Source organism: Macrotis lagotis, chromosome 1 (assembly GCF_037893015.1).
Source record: "Macrotis lagotis isolate mMagLag1 chromosome 1, bilby.v1.9.chrom.fasta, whole genome shotgun sequence".
NCBI lineage: Eukaryota > Metazoa > Chordata > Mammalia > Peramelemorphia > Peramelidae > Macrotis > Macrotis lagotis.
The window spans coordinates 633,986,635-634,006,737 of record NC_133658.1 but is presented as its reverse complement, the minus strand read 5'-3'; the positions used below and the strand labels follow the sequence as shown (position 1 = coordinate 634,006,737).

The window sequence follows — 20,103 nt, the reverse complement described above, 5'->3', positions numbered from 1 at the left end:
AACTTGTTTCGACTCCAAGCTAGCAATTAGTAGCTAGCTCCTCTATCATCCTGTCACTCCTATCAGATATAGAACAAATTTTAAAACTGCCACTTTTTGAAAACTTTGTAGCATCAACAGAAATGCAGTTCTTTTAAACTAATTTGAGTTAATGTAATGAAAAGGGTAAAACATCACATACTCAAAAACAGTTTAAATTGCATTTGTTTTGTCACTGTAAATAAGGTAAATATTGACATGACCACAAATTATTCCTGAGTTGCAAAAAACATCTGTAGTTCAAAATAAAATTCCTTCTTTGGTCAACTTTTTGGATACAATTCCTAGTCTCTCATAAAATAAACATATTTAAGAAGTGTTTTGAATTTCACTGTATAATTTCTAGTCTACAGAAATTACAGTGGGATCTTTAAAATTTATTATATGTCAGATTAATAGCCATTATGCAGGGGTATCTTGGGGGGAAGTCCACCAAAGTAGAATACTTTCTTTTTTATTTAACCCTTTCAGCTAGAAAAAGATTATCGGATATTCACTTCCCCATTGGATGTCCTTAGGAAGTTCCCATTACACAGTGAAATTTTCTGACTTATTTGTACAATAATAAATGTCTTCTCTTTTGGTACTATGAGAATCTTGGTTATTACTAATGAAAGCACTGTGACTATGAAGCACTAGGTGTTTTGCCAAAGGAATCTTGACTAGTGGTTATGAAAAAGGAAAGTTTACATTCTGGATAGTAATTAAGTGATTTGAAGCATTAGGTGAAAATGAAAATATTCCATCCTAACAGACATATACATATGAATTAGTAAATAAGTATTCTCATACATATATATAAATATATATATATATATATACATACACACATATGTATATATACTAACCCTTTCTGATAGGTTTTAGCATGACTATTAAATGTTAACAGTTTGGGGGAGAGGGAAAAGTACAGTTACATGTGAGGTCGTTGCTATTGTATTTAAACATATTTGAAAAATGAACATTCTAGGTTTTTGTAGTATTATTAAGAAAAGCTGTCCATACTTTACCATGTTGTTACATGTGTTTATCTGCTGATTATAAAATGTGTTAAACAGTATTTAAAAAACAAAAAAATGCAGAGCTGCGCTTTGATTTATTCAGTGAACAAAACATATGCTGTTGGTTCTGTTCTATGAAATTCATATATAATCAATAAAATCTTTTAAAAGAGCAACTTTGGCATTTAGAAGTTTTTGACTGCTGACCATTTTTCTTTGTCCCAGCTAATTCTTAGTTTATGCAGTTAATATAAATGGGCAAAACAAGTTTTTGACTTAAGTCATTAATGTCTTGTTTTCTGTTCTCACTCCCCTTCAACCCCCCCCCCCCCCTTTAATGTCTTTAGGTTAGAAGCTGTATATTGTGGTTGTTACCCACTGTGTCCCAAAGATTTGGTTTATCCGGAAATATTTCCAGGTAGCTATTTTTAATGTAATTTCTTCTTTGTTGAGATTTAATACATGATTCATGCTAAATTATAAAGTTTGAAAATAAACTTAGGCAAGAGCAATTGTTTATTTGGCAAGTCAACATGTTAGTGTTAAGGAAAATTTTATGTGTTTTAATACATTAGAGTAAGCTTATATTTACCATCTGTTCTTTCAAGATAACAAAAAAGCAAGTTTTCAAATAGCATTCTTCATTGTTAGCATACACATCCCATAATGATGGATTTTTATAAGCAGGTCAGTGCTGTTGCAATAGCTTACAGATTTTTAGAAAATGATAGACAGAGAGAAAATGGAAAACTGGAAATCACTCCAAATTATTGGAACAGTTTAATGGTTAATAACATGCAACTGTTGTACAGGGTACATACAGCTCTACTACCAGTTCTTTGAAAATCTCATCACTAAATGTATCACATATGCATTGTGTTACATTAGAATAATGTATTTTAATCACCCAAAGGAGATGTCTAAACAGCACAACTACACAGTCTTATTTAGCATTAAACATCCTTGTGAGCTGAGGTAACCTTATAAAATCATGCTTAAATAATGTAAAACATGAGGCGGCACAGAGCAATATGCATTTTTAATTAGTAAAGTGACTAATATCGAGTGTGTGCTTTGAGGTTTTTGTTTCATTAAAAATGTATCTGTTTTTCCTGCAGCTGAATATCTGTATTCTACACCTGAACAGCTTTTTAAAAGACTTCAGAATTTCTGCAAGAGACCAGATATTATAAGGAAACATCTTTATAAGGTAGTTGGTGAGAATAGATTTACATGGTATAATGCCATATTGAAGTACAAAGAAAAATCTTTAAAAAAAAACAATTAACATACTAATGTTTAAAGGAAACATGCTAGGAAGGAATATTAGTTGTTACACTAACAAGGATTAATTAAACTGGATGCCAGTTGTATTAACCTAGGTCTTATGAAATACGTGCACTTAATGCACGCTACATGCTTTTTAAAAAATTTATTGTTTTCTAAGATGACTGTCCTTTACATTTGGACCCAGGAGGCTTATAAAAATGAACCTGGATTAATGCAACTCATTAGTTTAAAAGGAAGTAAAAGAAAGAATCTACAATTATACTAATGAGGATAAGCCTTTCTTCCTATCATAATGAAATCTCCAGGACTCAAAAATTCAGGTGAATGACATTATAGGGTGTCATTGCCTCCTTTCTGAAGTATTTGAAAGATGATTGTGAAGAATCTAATACTCACTATACATTTGAACAACAAAAACATAGTTAAAAAAAACCTACATGTTTTAGTTTAAATATATCCATATAAAGAAAAAAGGAGATGAAATTTTAGATAATATCAAGGCCTTATTTTTCATTGTCAAATCCCTTATTCTTTAACCAAAAATTGAAAATTTTTGAAATAGAATCATAGTACTTTACTAAAATTTTGAGCCATTGATCTCAAATAAATCTATTTCATGAGTTTGATGGTAATGCTAGGCCACTAGTAATACTTTAAAAAGAATTCTTCCAATGTGATGTCTTGATTTTACATAAATTCAGTGTAGTTTGCAACCTACAGTTTTATAATATATTTTAATTTCCTTGTGTTAGTATATAACCATGACACATGGAATACAGTTGTTTGGCTTTTCCTTACTTTTCCTTTTCCTTGTCTAAAAATACATATTTACATAGTTACATATCAAAACAAGACTTTATTTCTACAGGAAACAGTTAAACTTCAAGAAAAAAGGAGAGAACCAAAAATGCAATTTAACACCCAATTTCAAGCTCATTATCTTTCATTGTCTATTAACTTGGCAATGGTTCAGAAGGTAGCTCATAATAGTTTAAAATGCTGACTGAACAATTCCAGTGCTCAGCATTACTTCTTGAGTCAATACTATTCTATAGTTATACAAGGAGGCTTCAAAGAGAAAACAGACCTTGAAGGTTTACCTTGACATTTCCTAATTCTTCAAGTTCAGAAGTAGTATTGTTTGTATTATTATATTATAATACAAATAAACTCAGGGGGTGTTATACTACCAAAATATGTATTTTCTGAAAATCGAGGAAATGATAGTATAATTGTTGCTACAAATGAGATTAAATTAAGTTATATTTATAGAGTCCATAGTAGGTTCCTGGTATATGCAGTTACTCATTAAGTACTTGTTCCTTTCCATGTTTTCCCAAATATAACACATTGATAATGCATAAGAAGATGATTCCTTTCTTTCAAGTAGTTTATTGGTGAGTTATTTTTAAAGGAAATGCCACTATCAAAATAGAGCAAATTGTCACATTGTTTCAGGTTGGGCTTTATTAACCCTCTTATTCTGCCTCTGGAAGTTTAAGCCATTTAAGAAGTAACTCAAACAAGTTGCCTTTTAGTAACAGGAGAAAACATTTCCAGTTGAAAAGTTTTAGTGCTGCTACTTTTATTGTACCATGACAAAGCTAGAATATTCTAGGATTGTTTTCCAAATATCCCCTGAAAAGCTCTCAAAGAGCCTCAATATATGATCTGTTGTTAATACATTAAAAATGGTAATAATAGAATAGTATCAATATTTTATAAATTATCTCATTCTCATTTCATGTGATTTCCTTGTTCATAATACATACATAGACTTTTCTAATTTTTTAACAGGATGTTTTTCTGAAGGTATTATCATTCTAATTTTTAAAGCTTTATAAATGTTATTCATGCAAATAATTTTCCAGTAGTGTTTTTGTTCATCTTTCTAGTATATTTTTTTGATCACTTGACAATGGATAGATCATACTAACTCTCTATACCTGTCTGTGTTTTTCTCTATTTACATCAATCTCACTCCCTGATTATTCATAATATAGTTTTATGCATATAGTGTCTGATTTTTAGTGAATAACAATAAAAAATTTAAAATATAAATTATTCTAGGCACTAATAGTGACTAATAGCTTCTCAATAGACAACAATTTTCAAAAAACAATTTTTTTTCTGTAATAAGAGAAAATTCAACATCTAAGGCAGGATCTATGACTATTCACATCTTTTGATTTATTAATTTTCCTGTAATAAATTTAAACTTAGAAAAAGAAAAAAGCTATGTTTATTTCATTGTTAATATATTTGTCAATAAAATTTTCAAAACTTGTTTTGTGAGTGGGTGCATATACAGAGTAGTTTTGCTTTACTAGAGGCCCTTTCCCAATACTAAATATTTTAAGTAATTTTTATTGTGGCAATAGCTGAAGAGAGAAGCTTTTGGTTTGCTGTATAAAAGAATCCATTTTCTTATACTTAAAAAAGATTATATATATATATAATCATTATTTAAACTGTTGACATTCAGCATTTATAATATCTGTTATAATCTGAAAAAGATGGAAAGACAACTAAAAGCTCTAACTTTTTTTTTTCATTGTTATAACCTGGGCTTTGGCTAAAAGTTTTGTTTGTAGGATTACCTCAACTCTCTAATTGTTTATCATCCATACTATAGGATAAGCTTTTTCATATGGATGAGAATTTAGGATCATAGTAGCTTCTTTTTTGTTTTTGTTTTTGTTGTTGTTGTTGTTGTTTTTTAGTGATCCTTCAACTTTATTGGTATAGGATACTCCTGAGGAGGACATGTCTGTCAATGCAGAGCAGCAAATTGCTTGTAATTGACAGTCTTAGAGAGTCTTTTGGAGCATTATAGGTCAAATAATTTGTTCAGTTTCCTTTAGCCAATATGTTATAAAGGCCCAACTTCCACCCAGGTCTTCCTGAGTCACATGCTGGTTTTCTACCCATTAAACCACACTTATTCCCTGCTATAACTTAAGCTAGCAAAACTTTTCATTTGTTATAGATGATGTAAAATTTTAATTTTAAAATAAATTAAAGTTGTTTTGGTGTAAATAAAGAACATCTTACATAATAATTGCTTTAAAGGAAAGAAACAATGGGCTACTAGATGAAAATAACATATTTCTTCCTCACATGGAAATCTATCATATGCCATTATGTCCTTCACTATCACCTATGAGTAATTTAGATATTGAAATTTTTTAACACACACACACACACACACACACACACACACACACACAAGAAATGTTATAGTATCTTTGATACCAAGAGAAATCTATATGTCAAATTTAGTTTCTCTTCAAGTTTGCATGTGAAATTTACTCATTGTCAATTTGACTGCAACTTTCTTGTTTTAGGATATGACTGTTCTTCAGCATATTATTAGAAATTATCTTTGATTACATCCTTGTCATTTATACACAATAGGATTCATTATATCAATACCAGAAGTGTCACTTGAAGCTCAAACCTTATTTAAACACGGGCTTATACAAGTAATCAGCAAAGGCATTTTTGGACTAAAATGGAAACAAGTTGATTGACTTACTAGCTAATTCTAACTAGTGCCAACCTCCTAAAAACATCAGTAAAACTACTATCATGAAAAAAGATTAATTTATTCATAGAAAATCCATAATAGTTTTAACAATAATATTTCATTTTTGTAGAAAAACTAAAATTGGTGAATCTTAAAATGCATTTGAAAATGTATTGACTCGGGGTAGCTAAGTGGCACACTGGATAAAGCACTGGCCCTGGAGTCAGGAGTACCTGGGTTCAAATCCGATCTCAGACACTTAATAGTTACCTTGCCGTGTGGCCTTGGGCAAGCCAATTAACCCCATTGCCTTGCAAAAACCTAAAAAAAAAAAATATTGAATCCATTGCCTCACAGTACCAAGGTTATAATTGGGGGGGGGGGAGTACAAATAAGCTAAATGATTTTCCTAAAGTCAGAATATATCAAAAGCAGGCACAGGTTACCTCTGAATATTATGAGTCTTTTTACACTATTGAAGTGCTCCATTTTTTCTCCACCAAGAGGGTATTCTGGATATGAATACAAATATTTTAGCTATTATTCTTGAATTCTAGCATAGTTTTCCTCATAATTTACAATATAGCAGACTCTATTGATCTTTCATGTTCTTTTGGAGTTCAACAGCACATCTTTATAAAGCTTCATGGGGGAAAATATGATAGTATTTGAGGAAATAAATTCTTACACTCTTGCATAAACTTGCTGTCCAGCATGAATTTAAACTTTACTAGCCTCCAAGTTGGATTGACTTCCAAGATAAGTCATTTGTCTTTTAACTTTGTCAAAGTGTTTCTAACTGGACCTTGCTAAGCTTTTTTTTAAAAAAAAAAAGCAAACAATGAAGTTCCTTGAACAGCTTGGTCACTGTAGGTTCGAATTGAATTTGAGCTGACAGTTTAGAGGTGAATGGTGTGTGTCCTGTTATTCTCAGGAGTCCTCCAAATTCACTACTTTTAATAAAAAGGGAAAATTAAAAGCCTGTAACACTTTAAGACCTACTAAAAACTCACAACTGTACAAGCACAATTTAAAACAAAGTCTTAATTTCTTTTTTTCAAAGTAAAACAAGAGTAAAAACTTTAATGCAGTAAATGTACTTTTGGAGGGTAAGGAGACTAAACTTTGCCTTACACATATGCTTGACCTTCGTTCTTCCTCCACCATTCATATGTCATCTAGTTTGGGGAGTAAGATTCTTCACCCCATCTACTTCATCTGTCAGGGGAAAAAAAATAAAAGCAACCTATCAGCATGGAATCTTTTCAAAGGAATAGTTATCACGAAACAATATATTTCTTTTATAAAATTTATAAGCATTAAATAATTTGTGAATGCTTTGCCATTTAACTTGTGCCTGCACCCAGTTCAAAGTAAAAGCCACATTAGATTGGTTGGGTTTTTTCCTTTAATATAAAGAAATAGCACATATGCTGTGCTTATAAAAATTAAAAGTTGGATGATAACCTAATATCTGTCATCCCTAACATAGACCAGGAAATAAATATGCAGCAAAATTTACCCATTCGCAAGAGTAGCTCTTACCTAAGGTTGTGAATATAGTTAGACTTTGAACCAGAGACTGGGATTTTCTGAGCTAATTGGAAGTCAGGCATTGTTAATTTTGGAGATTTTTAAAAATGTAGTTCATGGAAATCAAACCTAAAATTTGCAGCATAATTTTTCAACAGTCTTTTTGTCTTTCAGTAGTAGTTAATGATCTTTCATTTTCCTTTTTTCTTTTTTCTTTTCTTTCTTTTTTTTTTTTTTTTTTTTTTTTTTTTTTTTTTTTAGGGCGAAATGGCTCGATTTTCTTGGGCAGCACTCCGTGGTAAATTCAGGTCTCTGCTTACAACAGAACCTAGAGAAGATTTGTGACAGATGGGGCTAAGTCACAAACTTGCAGCCTAAGGCAGAATCTGTAGAACTTTCCAGAGTGTGCCCATATTTACCTGATCAGAGAGAAAAGAAAATCTGCAGAGGAAGCCGAGCCTGGCTGCTTGTCATAGCTGACACAGAGCCATCTGCCACAAACCTGTGGCGGCTTCAGATCTCCAATCCCTGCCACCACCCCAACTCAAATTAAATACAGATTCCTAGAGACGTTATGATGGTTACACATGTCCTCGGCATCACATGCAGGAGACTGTTCAAAAAAAAATATGTGGCCTGTTGTATAACCGCACTCATGTATCCCATATGTGGTGCCACATTGAATTTCCGGTTGAATCTGTTTTTATCCTTTGTACTGGATGACATGGTGCCTGAATTCTTTCTTTTTGCCGACATGATGGCAGCCAAACTGCAGCTTCAAAAGCTTGCACTTGGCTGGGTTTCTACCTAGGTTGCCAGGTTATCATTGGAGCCTTATTGTGTCCTCAAAGGGCCACAGGGCCTGAAAGAAGAATCAGAGTGCTACTGGACTAATTGGGCAGCCATCTATGACTTGTTTGTGGGCAAAGGGCTGCTTTAGCACTTTTCTTTTAGCAAATTAATGACTCTCTGGCACAGGGGTTTTTAAGTGAAGGTATTAATAAGGGGTCTGGCAGGTATTCCCATGATTCACAGAGTTACATTTGCATTTAATTAATCTTAAAGAAAGCTGCAAGATAAACAGCTGTAATTCAAACTAGCATGGGAAATATGCTATGTGGTGCCATCTATCCAATAAAACGAAAGCTGAACCACTTTTATTTTTTTCATGGACCAAGAACAGATAACAGTTAACTATTTTCTAATAAAACTCATAATTTTAATGTAAATGTTCATAAAAAATCTATATATGCTGATAAAGATACAATCTTTCCAAGATAAATCGCTCATGATTCCAACAGTCAATCTGCTATATTTGTTGATGTAAAGATGTTTTGAAGATTCAGATTGTAGAATAAATTTTTAATAAAGTACCCACTGCAATTTTTAATTAGCATATCTCATTCATGTATAAGGTTGTACATCTATCTGTATGTTTATCACTGCATGCTTCTTTGTGTCAAAGTCAATGAATACAATTGTTTCTTTATCTGATGAACAAGAGTCTGTCTTGCAAATGTTTATAAAATATTATGACAATCCCAAGATTTTCTTTGCATTCTGGAAAGAAGCAGGAGGTAAACATTTGTAGTCATTAAGGTAAAGTCTGTTGATTAACCATCTTCTGTTTATTGACAGGTGAGTTGCAGCTTTTCTGGCTTTTGGAAGAGATAATCTTCTCCTTTATCATACTGAGGTCTAGGGAGCCCGGAAAGGAGATTTACTTACCAAGATAGGCCAGAACAAGGTGACTGGTGATTCTTTCAGTTTTAGAAAGCAGGTATTTGGTTGAGGTTATGACAGGCAGTAGACCCTTTAGGTCCCAGAGAATAGAATAATAAGGTAACTATCAAATGTCATTCAAGTCTGGTAATTTAGGCAAGGTTTCAGGGAATAGGAAAAGACTTTTATATTAAAAACAGGAAAGGGTTCCAGAGAGTTCAGTGGGTCAGGGAGTTCAAAGTTGTAGAATACAAGGAAATAGAAATCCTGAAGTAAGCATCATTTTAAAGCAAGAACTGTGCATTCTCTTCATTTTTTTTTATGTTCCTCCCTCCAGTTGTAGACAGTCTGACCCACAGTTCTGAAGTGTGGGATTCAGATGAGCTGGGTTCTTCCATCACTAGTTTTGAAATCTGAGCAAGCCATTTCACTTAACTGAGCCTCAGTTTCCTCCTCTATAAAATAAAGGGATTGGATTAGAAGATCTTTAAAATTCTTCCAAAATGCTAACATTACCTGGAGGTTTTTACATAGTGCTTTTTTTTTAAACTAGTGCTTATTATCAAATGGTTTTCTCCTTTGAATTTGAGTTGATCTGCATCAATAAAGTCCAGTGTCTTTTGATGTCGGCTGCTTCTTCCCCAACAATTTTAATTTAAACTCTAATCTCACAAATAAGAAGCTGTGCTTGATCTATTGCATTATCCTAGCAAGAAGTGAGCGGACACAGATTATACTGTGTAAAAGACAGTTTTTCATAGATGGTTTTCTCTAGTTGTTGGGGGGAAAATAATTCAAATGGTTCACATAAATATTTAAAGGTTTTCCTACTATCAAAGTATGTATTTTTTTGAGTAACCTGTATATTTGTAGCCATAAAGTCTTTGAATTTAACTGTAGTCGGAGTTCCCTTGGGACAAAAACCTACATTAAGAGCTAAAACTGTCACTTCAAACTGTCATTTCTCCTTAAACTCATGCTCTCAAATCTATATATTGATATACATAAGCAGTAGAATATTGTACATTCGAGTCTGAATATTCTATAATGTATGTGTGCATTGAGGCTATCAATGTCAAAACTTTGGAGGTATGAGATTTTATTATGTTTATTTATGTATGGATGGATATATATTTTACATACCTGTGTTAATACACATATGTATATATACACATATATATAATGTTTATAAAATGATATATTATAAAGCCAGACCTATTTAATCTTATATGTTAAATGGAGTTACACTATATATTACAGAAGTCAACAAATGTCAGACAATTGATTGGCACTTGAGCACAGAACTTTTAAAATCTTCTTTCTTTTTTACTCAGAACAGCAACATACCCTTGTTATTCCTTGTGTTGCACGTGTTCTTTGAAAACAGAGGTCCTGAAGTCAGATAATCTTAGAATTGGAAGGACTTCAAAGATCTAGTTCCATACCCTTTCTTTGTGTAGCAAGAATCTTCTCTATAAGATCTTTGTCAGATGCTCATCTCTGACAATTCATTGCTTGAAAGTCTTTAAGCCCAGGCTGCCTGGACCGTGTTATGGTGTTTTGTCAAAGTAATTTTTTCTCAGATACGGTTTGGATCAGCTGACTTCTGAGGGTCTATCCAATTTTGAAATTGTGAAATTCCAGGACTTCTCAGCTTTATTTTAAGGGGTTCATTCTTTTAAAAGTGAACAGTAAAATGTTTTGGTGTGTTTTTAAGATTTCAGTATTTTTGCATCTGAAAAACAAGCAATAATGCCAGGTATTGTGGCACATCCCTATATTCCCTACTATTGGGGGAGCCTGAGACTGGTCTTTGACTTTGTGAGTTCTGAACTACACAGGATGGGGGTGGGGGAGAACAAGGCTCCTAAAGTAGGGACAGAAAAGCCTAGGTTGGAGACAGAAGACCTAGTCGAACTTCTGTGTCAGTCAGCAGTGGGCTCAGGGCTATGAGTGTCCACTAAGAAAGATTGGAGAAAGAAGAGAAGAAATGAAGGGGAGAGGGGAATGAAAAGGAAGGGAATAGAGAAAGAGAGTGAAAGAAAGCAGTAGTGAAATCATGCAATAAACAATAATGCCTTCGAAACTTGCCCTTTGCTTCTAATATTTCTGGCTACATAGTGCTAGAGTACTCAAAATCATGCTAGTTTCTTAATTATCAATTTATTTCATATTGGTCAGGCAAATACTAGTCAAAAGATAACTTGTAATACCTGATCCTATATATTCTATATTCTAATCCAACTCTAATAGGAAAAAATAACATCCTAAAAAAAATAAATCCAAAGTCTGGCCTCATGTCCTTCAGATCTTGTAAAATACAATAGGAGTGTTCCAGCAACCAACCTGGCATATAATAAAGGTTAAATCCATAAGGCACTCAGAATTTTAACCATAGTTTTACAGAGATAAATTATAACACCTTGAATTGCATCTGGAAGCAGATTTCATTTTGTTGAAAGTGTTATTTATATTTTGTATTTTAAAAAGTAAAATCTGTTTTTGAAAAAGCATCTGTTACCCAGAAATATTTATGAGCTACAAAAAGATATTTTCATTTAAATCTCAAGATATCACTCATGAGTGATATGATATATTTTCAATATGGTAGCCAGAACATCTTTTAATGTCAATATATTTTTTAAAATCCTATGCCATTGATTATTGTCAAGATACTCTCATTGCTTTTTCAAAGCAATGGACAGCTATGAATTGTTTATTATTAGAATCTCTGTGTGTGCTCATAATTCTGAATACTAAAATCCTATGGATTTAGGCTTTTTAAAAAATAAAAATTAAAGTACTACTTCACAAAAAAATCTTATTTCAATAACTCATCATGGTATAGAGTTAAATAAATCAGCAAAAACTACCAGCATATTTAAATTAATAATGTATATAATGATCCATACCCATAAATGCCTCCCCCATTTCTCTCTGTCCCCTCCCCCCCACACCTTTGCAAAAATGTAGAAGTATTTTTCCTATACCTTATTTGAGGGCATTTGCTCCTTATTAACTTGCTCGCATTCTTTTTTATTGTTTCATTTATGTTCTTATATTTGGTGTGTGTTTGTGTTTGTGTGTGTGTGTGTGTTGTTTTCTTAACACTACATATTTCTTTTTGTATCAATTCACACGTCTTTTTGTTCTCTCCTGTATTCATTGTATTCATTTTTTACAACATAGTAATATTCATGTACTATAATTTGTTTAACTATTCCCCTGTTAATGAAAATCGCCCACTTTGTTTCCAGTTCTTTGATGTCAGGTAACAAGAATTTGTTAAGTGACATGCATTATGGTAAACACTGAGGTTACAAAGAGAGGCAAAAATATATACATTGTAAATAGGAATAATATAAAAGGTAGCATTAAGAGTTGGGGGCAAATAGGCAAGTCATTCTGAAGACAGGAGTTGGGAGGAGAAAGAGCATTATAGTGAAGGAGGACAGTCAGAGATGAAGATAGGATGTGTATGAGGAACAACAGAGCTAGTATTGATCATAAACTTTGTGAAGGGGAATAAAATAGAACAGAGTGGCAACAGAAAAGGATCCTTGTTGTGAGGGCTTTAAAAGAAAAAAAAAGTTTATATTTAATCCTGCAAGTAATAGGAATTTACTGAGTATGATGGTGACATGATTAGACCTGCACTTTAGAAAGATAACTTTGGCAGCTGAGTTATAAACTAGAATGAGGCGAGGTGAGCCCATCAGTCTAAGGTGATCAGGGCCTTCAAAAGAATAGTGGCAGCTTGAAGGAAGATAAGGGAATTTGTACAAGGCACATTGTGAAGGCAGAAATAACAGCACTTGACAACAGATTGGATGACCACCAACATTACAAATTTGATTAACTAAGAATCTGTAGCACCTTCAAATTGTTGCAATAAATATCTTGGTATCCAGAAAACAAAAGAATGTTATTCATAGAAGTGAAACTTATTTTGAGGAAGAGAGCAAATGAGTAACCAAGCGATAGAATTCCCTTGCCTCTTCTGCCCTCTAAAAAGTACTCAAATAGATCTGTGGTCTCAGTGATTCAAAAGTTTGTGCATATTGCCACCCAGTCAAAGGACATGCCTATCCTATTTATGGTGTCAATCCAAAATGCTAGAGGTGGTCTTTGCTTTTTTCCCAAAATCACAGTGGTGCTACCTATATGTTTGTCTCCCTGTCAACCTCTGTTCTTGCCATGTGACTAGTTCTTCTCTTCATGTAACAAAATTCTTTGATGTCCTTTGCTACAATGCATCATCACAACATTGATGTGAATCTGTGTTCTTAAAGGCTTTACCAGAAGAGTGTAAAGGCAAGTTCTGCTATGTGGGAAGACTTCTTATATAGCCCCAGTAATAGAGCAAATCTATTTTCTAAGAACATAGCTCATGATTAGTAGAAAATTACATAATGATAAAATATTTTTTGGTCACTGGCAACCTATGAAATAAAGAAAAGTTTCTTTTAATTGCCCCTAGTCCCTCTGCTAGCACACACAAAAATCTATATGAATTTCATATAAAGAAAATGTACTTGATTAATGTCATTGTTTCAATTAACATTGTTGTAAGAAAAATCCTAAACAATTAAAAAGTTGGTATTATCTCCATTTTACAGATGAGAAAACTGATATTTACTTCAGAAATGCCCAAGGAAAAACTGTACCTTCTAATGCACAAAAATATTCTGGAGCAGGAGTTCTTTTTATTTTTAATTTTTATTTATTTTAAGTCAATGGGGTTAAGTGATTTGTCCAAGGTCATACAGCTAGGCAATTATTAAGTATCTGAGGTCAAATTTGAACTCTAGTCCTCTTGACTCCAGGGCTAGTGCTCTATCCACTGTGTCACCCAGCTGCCCCAGGATGTCTTAATGGAATATGTGTGTGGATATATGGATCCTATGGCAATCTAGTGGACCCTTTCAGAATGTTTTGTTCCTCACATTCATAATTGAAAGAAATGCTAAATTTCAATTAGAGATTAATGCAAATTAAGAGGTTTTTTTTTCCATCATCGACAGTCAAGCCTTACCCTAGGAAGAATAACATTTAATGCTATGTTTTTTTCATAAACTTTTTATTGTATCTCTAGAACATCCTAAGCCTCCCCCCCTTGACTTATTTTCAGTCGAAATTGACTTACTTGCCACTACTAAACCTCCCTAAGCCACAAACACTACCTGTTGAATTCATGTGGATCATTTTAAGTTCTTCTCCATTGAAAAGTCTTGATATTCACGTTTCTGCTACCTTGCCACAAATATGTGGTCCCCTCCTCCTCTACTCCCATTGCAATATGTAAAGCACTTATCTCCACTGTTAGGTGACACTCACAGTATGATCTACTCACATTGCCTAGCACAACGCCATGTGCTAACTAATTCCTACTAAATGGTCTCTAAAATCGCATTGCATGCCAGTTTTGACAGAGAAGAATGAGGAGTTAGCATGAGATTGCAGCAAATAATCTTTGGATGTTTAAAGCTTAAGACAAGGCTGTTCTTTCCCAAAACCACAAAGTGTACAAAGTCTTTCAGTTCCTTTTTCTTCCCATCTTTTCAATATTTGCCACCCTACCCTCACCTCACCCCTAAATCACCAAATATTATTACTACCTAGGCCTATTATCAGAAGAAATGTGATTGAAGAAGTCACTAATACATTACATTTTATGAGATATCTAAACCTATTCACTCATCCCAGAATATTTTAATTTTTGTTTTGTTTTGAAAGGCAATGGGATTAAGTGACTTGCCCAAGGTCACACAGCTAGGCAATTAGTAAGTGTCTGAGGTCAGATTTGAACTCAGGTTGTCCTGACTTCAGGGCCGGTGCTCTATCCTCTGCACTACCTAGCTGCCCCTAGAATATTTTTATTTTAAAAGACCAAAAGGAGAAACTTGAAGGAATATAATTTTCTATTTTGTGACAACATAAAACAGAAAGGCTGGCTGTGGCTAGTGTCCTCAGTTTTCATTCCAGTTACTTGCTACCTGAATGAATTTTGTCCTGTGACAAGGGACATGCACAGGCAAGTGACTATTTCAAATTTCTGAAAGTCTTGCTGTATGTCAGAACATCATTCTTCCAATGGTCATTCTCAATGATAATCAGAATAGAGAGTAATAATTTGCCATTTCTATAGCAATGACAAGTTTATAAAGCAGTTGAGATATATATTTACATTTGATCCTCATAAAATACTGTGAGGTATTGAAGGTATTATCTCCATTCTACCTATGAAGGAACTGAGGCTAGTTTGCCTAAGGTCTCACTGCTGGTATGAGATGTAGGAATGAAGCTGAAGTTGCTCAGAATTCCAAGTCCATCAATTTTCACTACATGAGAATACCTCCTTGGAAGACAAGGAGAGGGTGCTATTTTTTTTTTATTTTGTAATCAAAAATCAGTTACAGACAGTGTGAGGCAAATACAGAAGGCTAAAAGTTACTACTTTCATCCCACAGTCACAGCTCTCGAAAAGGGTCATCAGAGGAAAAAAAGAGCTAAGCAGCCAAAATCAGGGGCCAAGGGGAAGCAGATTGCCTGACAGGCTTAGGGAATTGGCTACCAAGGCAAGGTTCATTCTACCTATAGGAAAAAAAAACCCAGCATTAATAAAAGAATGGACAAAAAAGAGACATTCTTTGGAGGAAACCCAGATAATAGGGCTCTCAGGCTGAGTCATACTTCCTTAAACCCCAGGCCTCAGATGGTGGTCCTGTTCTCTCTATTTAAAGTCTCAGCATCAGAAGACTAAGACAGCTCTCACAGGAATCCTGGAAGTGGAGATCAGACCTTGACTATTTTGGCGACTCATCACTCAGCCTTATCCTCTCACCCCAAAACAAGAGCCACAGATTACTTAGAAATTGCAAGATGTCCATGGAATCCCAGTTCCACATGGAACTGATTTTTTTTCCAATGAAGGGAAAAGGAGGGAGGGATAATTTAGAAAGAAAATGATTCAAAAGCAGTGTTAGTCTGTAATTCATAGTGAAATTTATGCCTGAGATATGAATTTCTGAAAATAGGGTGTCTTTTTTTTAATGAAAACACTGACACATCCTTAATTATAGAGCAATAAATACCAATGCTATATTATCTTCTGATATTTCCTTACACAGATAGCAAAGCACGCAGCTGTTTTTGAAAACTGATAATCAAGTACAATATAACTATATTGCATCTTACAACACACCCTTCATCTAAGCAGCATCTTAGAACACTTAACAGTGAGAAATAGAACTGCTTATGAGTAGAAGACTAACTGAACAAATTAGCTTTGAATTTTAACTTAAGAATCCCAGTCAAACCAGAGTGCTCATCCTTGCCAGGAGAGGCATTCCAAAGGCAAAGGGTATGCCAAATAAATGCCTCTGCTCCAACGTTAGGAATCAGTACTGGCAAGCTAGCATAACATAAAGATCAATCAGGAAATTGTAAAGCAGTAACTAAACAACTGAAAGATAAATTAAAGTTATATATAAGGCATTAATAAGTACAATGGTAGGAAGAGAGGGAAGATGAGAATTTAAACTGAAAGTATTACATCTCATGCCAAACTGTGGCCATAAGCAAGCTGGCCTCAGTGTCTTCATAGGTGGAATGGAGATACTACCTTTGGAAGTCTAGTTTATTGCTGCCAATCTAGGCAACAGAAAGAAGAGAGACTAGCATGGTAAAAAAAGCCAATTGGACAGTTAGTGGGTGGTAGGTAAAAAATGAAGGTTAAACCAGGTCAATATGATTCTGAGTAAGAGGGAGAGAAAAAAATATAAAGAGACAGCTGTAATTACTAAATGTTACATTAAGAAAGACTGAAAGCAAGACAGGAAGGTCTGGATATTAGTAAGTAGATTAATTTTCTCTTTGGGTGTTTTGAAGTTGCAGATTTTGATTTATTTGATGCATTGGTTTTATTGTGAAATTCTTAATGGGGGAGAAAAGGAGAAACAAGTAGTGATCATTTAATAGTCTCTGAAAAATATAAAGTAGACACACATGAAGGTCTTTTCAATTGAATAAACATAGTTTGCTGCTGTGGACAGGTAAAGAATAGTATAAAGATATTAGTTGGAGACAGCAGTTTAGCTCACAGACAAACCAAAAGGTTCAATTTTCTAAGTAGGCCAAGACGTGTTTTGGACTTAGGGGTTATTGCCCCTGCTTTTCTTTAGTCCTCTAACAAATAATGATCTGGGTATTTAAAACCACCGACATGAACATCATTTATTAATAAAAACTTAATCCTGCCTTGTCCTTTGGTGGGTGGTAAAAACATGCAGTAACAATTGGCTACAACCCCTGCAACAGGATGATCTGCTCAAACACAGTAAAGCTATCAGGAAAAAGCTCCCAATTTGCCCTTGTTTATCCTACCGAAAGATAAAGCCAAAAAAGAAAAAAAGGGTGTGGCTAAACCACAGAAGGACTTGATGCTTAAAAGAGCCAGCAAATCTGCTGAAGATAAATATCAGAAATAAAGGATTTTAAAAGTCCCTTGAGTTTTGATAGGTAAGCAGAGAAGCCTTTTCCCCCTCAAAAACAGGGAAACTCAATAACATTCTTAAAAATCCCAGAACCAAATGATGTTTTAATCTGGTAGGTAAAGATGTCACAAATAAATGGGTTAAGGTATTTTCTAGACCAATATTTTTAGATAATGTTCAAATCGAAAATATAGATGAGGTGTCTGATTATCTATCACTGATATGTAGCTATTAAATTTGAATAAAAACTGTCTTGAATTGGGGAAATCAGTTTATAGAAAGAATATACAATAAAACAACTTGAAAATATTTTAAAAGGTTACTTTTAAGGGTAGCTAGGTGGTACAGTGATTAGAATACAGCCCTGAAAGGCAAGAGGACCTGAATTCAGGTGCAGTTCCAAACACTGCATCCCTGGGAAAGTCACTTAACCCCAATTGCTTCCGTGTGTGTGTGTGTGTGTGTGTGTGTGTGTGTGTGTGTGTGTGTGTGTGTGTGTGTGTGTGTGTGTGTAGTTTTTCAGGTAAAGGAGGGAAAATGTAATTTACAAACAAAGAGATCACTTATGAAGTTGATTAAGTCCAGACACCCAGTCCAATAGTTATAATGCCTCTTAAGACTTAAGAAGAAGGATGGCTTTGGAATCTAAAGGAGATGGATTTGAATCTCATGTCATTTTACTTCTTGTCACTTAATGTGGCAAACTGATATATCTCTTGGAGCCTCAGTTTTCCCATCTGTAAAATTCTCTACATCTTAAAAATGAGATAATGTAGAATAATACTGAGTGGACTCAAAGGTCAAGGGATCTGTGTTGCTCTGCATACAATGCTGGACTTGGAGGTAAGAAAAACTGAATTCAAATCTCATCTGATATTTAATAATAGCATTTATAGTTCTAGGCAAAGTCACTTAATCTCACTAAGCTTTTTTTTTAATAATGAGAGGGGATAGATTTTCAGCCTCTAAAACTGTGATTCCATAATTCTATAGCTGCTAAGGTCTTTTCCAAATCTAAAACTAAATGGAGCAAGGTATCTTAGAATATAATTTTGTGGTGGAATATAAGCTTCTTGAAGGCATGGATTATTTTTTTTTTTGTTTTGCCAAAGCCTACATAATGACAAGCACACTGAGGGAAGTTAATAAATGCTTATTGAATTAAATCAGCAACTTAACAAATTGCTGTCAAAATTACTAAATCTTTCTAAATTTGTATGAAAGGATAAGAAAAATAACTAAAAAATACAAGGCTTGCTAGGGTAGCATTCCTTCAGAGAGAATGACAGAAAGGAAAGTGATTTCTCTAAAACTTCCAGCCAAATATGATGACTGAAAACAAAGGGTATAGGTCAGTTACTGTATTTCCCCCCCCCACCTCTACTATGAAAGAAACTCAGAATACATACCAATATGGAATGGAACCATGTTTCTCAGGCCCCGGGAAAAGAAAAGATGGAGATCGTTTTATATTAATAAAAAGAGAAGGAATCATAACAGGAATGTGAACTGTGAAGCACTCCATTCTTTCCTTAGCAGCAGCAGCTACAGAAGCATCAGCTTCCACATCGACAGTAACGTGTGCTAGCTTGGGGTCGCTTGCAGCTATGTTCTCTGGCTTTCTCATCCACTTGGCTTTTAACACTAGATCCCTAATGCTCTGACACTAGGCCAGGAAAATGGAAGCTACAATACAAAACTCAAAATCAGATGGGGGGTGGTGGTATTGGAGGAATTTAGCGAATGTAATGAATTGCTACAGTTTAGGTACTTAATTTTAAACTTCAAATGTTTTATGAGTAAAAAAATTTTTAACAAAATGTGCTTGAGCAGAGTACTAATAGCCTTTTTGCTTATTTATTGAGAGAGAGAGAGAGAGAGAGAGAGAGAGAGAGAGAGAGAGAGAGGTTCCCTAGACCCCTGGGTACATCAGCAAACTGTCCTCCTACACGATGGAGCGTGCAGCTGCAATTTGGCCCGGGGCACCACCTACCCACAGTCACTATCTAATGCATTTTACATTTGCACACATTATAAAAAGACACTGAGAGAGAATAGAAGAGAGGGGACTATTTTTTTCCAGCATTCTGTTTCCTTTTGTAGCGTCCGTCAGCTGACACATGGAAAATGTGGTGTAGGGTTTTCTTTGCCTTTAATCTGTAATTAAGGATTCCGGGTCTGTGGCTCTCTACCTCCTTTTCCCCCCTCGCTTCCCTACTTCTCTTTCTCCCCCTCTCCCTCCCGCACCCTTCTTCCCTCTCCCAAGTCCCCAGTGTGTTCTCCCACATCCCTAGTGTCCTTTGACAGCTACTTCCGAGGATCAGGGCACTTGGGATGACAAGTCCTGCGATAATCGCTTGGCCATACCACCCAGGAGGGAAGCGCTGATGGGGAGTGGGGGAGGAAAGGAGGAGCCGAGGGCTGGCCCCCACTTTCTTTCGAGTATCTTTACCTCCTCTAAATGCTAAGCATTAAAAAGCTTTTTCTTTTTTTT

General features: G+C 34.4%; 1 protein-coding gene across 17 annotated transcripts in view; it reads left to right on the top strand.

Annotated features, from left to right (window-relative positions):
• The window catches only part of GTDC1 (glycosyltransferase like domain containing 1), a 671,515-nt gene that overhangs the window by 467,349 nt on the left and 184,063 nt on the right, over positions 1 to 20,103 (top strand). For 12 of the 17 annotated variants that reach the window (XM_074215094.1, XM_074215107.1, XM_074215100.1 and 9 more), the window contains 2 exons: positions 1,388 to 1,458; positions 2,159 to 2,250. The exons of 2 other annotated variants lie outside the window; for them this stretch is intronic. In XM_074215094.1, coding sequence (XP_074071195.1) covers positions 1,388 to 1,458; positions 2,159 to 2,250 — 163 coding nt within the window. Of the gene's footprint in view, positions 1 to 1,387; positions 1,459 to 2,158; positions 2,251 to 7,653; positions 20,098 to 20,103 lie in introns of those variants that run through there. 3 more of the 17 variants (XM_074215097.1, XM_074215102.1, XM_074215103.1) reach the window with 3 other exon arrangements.